This window comes from Austrofundulus limnaeus, unplaced genomic scaffold (assembly GCF_001266775.1).
Source record: "Austrofundulus limnaeus strain Quisiro unplaced genomic scaffold, Austrofundulus_limnaeus-1.0 Scaffold49, whole genome shotgun sequence".
NCBI lineage: Eukaryota > Metazoa > Chordata > Actinopteri > Cyprinodontiformes > Rivulidae > Austrofundulus > Austrofundulus limnaeus.
This window is the reverse complement of record NW_013952451.1, coordinates 541,330-543,537: the sequence shown is the minus strand read 5'-3', so window position 1 is coordinate 543,537 and position 2,208 is coordinate 541,330. Positions and strand designations below refer to the sequence as shown.

Sequence of the window (2,208 nt, the reverse complement as noted above, 5' to 3'; positions counted from 1 at the left end):
GTGTGTGTGTGTGTGTGTGTGTATATATATATATATATATATATATATACATACATACATACATATACACATATATACACACATACATACATAATAGTTAATTCTTAAAGAAATACACTCCGATCATTTTGGAACAGGTTAAACTTGTGCAAATCACTTTCCCTGAGAATCCAACACAGTTTATGAGCTTTGTGCTTTTCAGTTTTTAACTGAAAAAGTTCCTCAACAGCAAAATATCTTCATGAATTAAGACAAGATGCCTTCAGTTCAGCTTCTTTTACCATGTTGCCCTGGATGATGGAAAATCTACTCCTACATGTTTCCAAAGTTGTGCTCTGAGCATCAAGATGAAATCTGGTTTACTTTATTCTACTTAAACCTTGTTCTCATGAATCATGTAGCATATTCTGTCAACTCTACTAAATTATTTAAATATAGAAACTAAAAAATAATTTGTATTTTCTTTCTCATAAAAACTATTCCTTGGACTTTTATTCCTTTTAAACTTGCAGATGAATAGCAGATAAACATGTAGCAAAAACAAAGAGAGCTAAAAAAAATAAAGTCACCTCTTGTGACAGTTTGACACAGTAAAAAATAAAGTTCAAACTGTTGCTCACTCTTGATACCATCCAGGTCAGCGGTGGCCAGCGTCAGAGCTTCGCTCTCGTCCGTGGGGATACGCTGGTACTTCGCCTGCTCGGTGCCCGTCATGTTGCCCGTGCGGCGGCGCTCCTGCAGGTCGTAGCTGCGACTGGAGACCCGGGTCAGGGGTGGGTGTTCAGATGACGGTGACAGAGGAACAGGACTGGGAGTGCTGGGTGACTCCGGTTTACTGGTGAGAAAACGGGAAATGAAAAAAAATTAATCAGTTCTCAAAAGTAACAAGGAATATATTTTTTAGAGGTTTCACATGAACTGTACAGAATTTCCAAAAATGTAACTTAATTGAAACAAACAGTTCAGAGGTATGGCAGCACTTTTTCATGTATTTCTTTCAACAAATAGGTTTGTGACGGTTCCTGTTTATTGGTTTTATTGCTATTTATTTTGAGTAATTTATGTTGGGTGCCAGCCAGGTATCCCTCCTGACATATAGGATGATATTTAACCAGCTTGAGTTTTTAACTGTTTTATATATATATAAATGTTTTAAAAGTTAGTTTTGTTTCACCAACCATACCAGGACACACAAAGTACAACAAAATACAAATACACACATCCTGTCGACTAAAATTAAATAATCAGTGACAAATGTTTTAAACAAAAAGTGAACACAGACAAAAGGTATAAAGCTTTCTTTAAATATATTATTTACAAAACAAAAATACAAATATAAAACAATTCTAAAACACAAAACAACCCCCCGTGTCCAAATGTGGTGTTAAAACCACTATAGTTCATAGTCCAGTTTCATGTAAACTAACTTCTAACTTGGCTCCACAAGTAAGAAGATGAAGAAGGCTTGGCTTTACAAGCAGTATGTTGTCTTGACTTGGCTTCACAAGTGCAAGGCTTGATGCAGGTTGAGGTAAAACTCAACAGAGACTTCATACAACAAAATATATACTCCTAACAAAAAAATACAAAACTACACCCACACAAAGAAACTCCATCCAGGAGTTTTTTGTAGTGTGTTTTGAGGACAACTGGAGTGTTTTAGATTTTACGGCTCTGTTTTTGTTGGTGAGAGGTTAACTGCGGTGGGGAAACGACGTGACGAGACGAGGCTTTTCGGCGTCGGTCTCCAGCAGACTCTGTTTTGGTTCGGCTTCAGCATTTGCTCCACAAACTCCACGACTGATTAAAAGTAGTCCTCAAAGGGATTATACGCCTCGTTACGGAGTTTTTTTTTTTAACGCAGGTTTAGCGAGCTGCAGATCAAGTTGGGTCTGGCCATCAAGTGAACGAGCACGAACACACACTGAGTGTGGGCGGATCTTTTAAAGGGGTGAGTCACTGCGGCTCTACGCAGGTGACCAGAATCATAATTAGTGGCGGCAGTGCAAACACAGGTGAAAATAATTTAACTAAATCTGGTGCAACTTCAGGTTGCCACAGGTTGGTTGTCTTCTGTAACAAGATTAACATCCCCACCTTTACTCAACATACTACATCATTCTGCTGCAGTGCTGACATTAAAATAAGATAAGATAAGATAAGATAAGATAAGATAAGATAAGATAAGATAAGATAAGATAAGATAAG

The 2,208-nt window shown here is 37.6% G+C and overlaps 1 protein-coding gene across 6 annotated transcripts in view; it reads right to left on the bottom strand.

Annotated features, from left to right (window-relative positions):
* The window catches only part of slc4a2b (solute carrier family 4 member 2b), a 51,838-nt gene that overhangs the window by 12,506 nt on the left and 37,124 nt on the right, over positions 1–2,208 (bottom strand). For 5 of the 6 annotated variants that reach the window (XM_014008332.1, XM_014008330.1, XM_014008329.1 and 2 more), the window contains one exon: positions 621–835. In XM_014008332.1, coding sequence (XP_013863786.1) covers positions 621–835 — 215 coding nt within the window. Of the gene's footprint in view, positions 1–620; positions 836–1,601; positions 1,798–2,208 lie in introns of those variants that run through there. The other variant, XM_014008334.1, reaches the window with a different exon arrangement.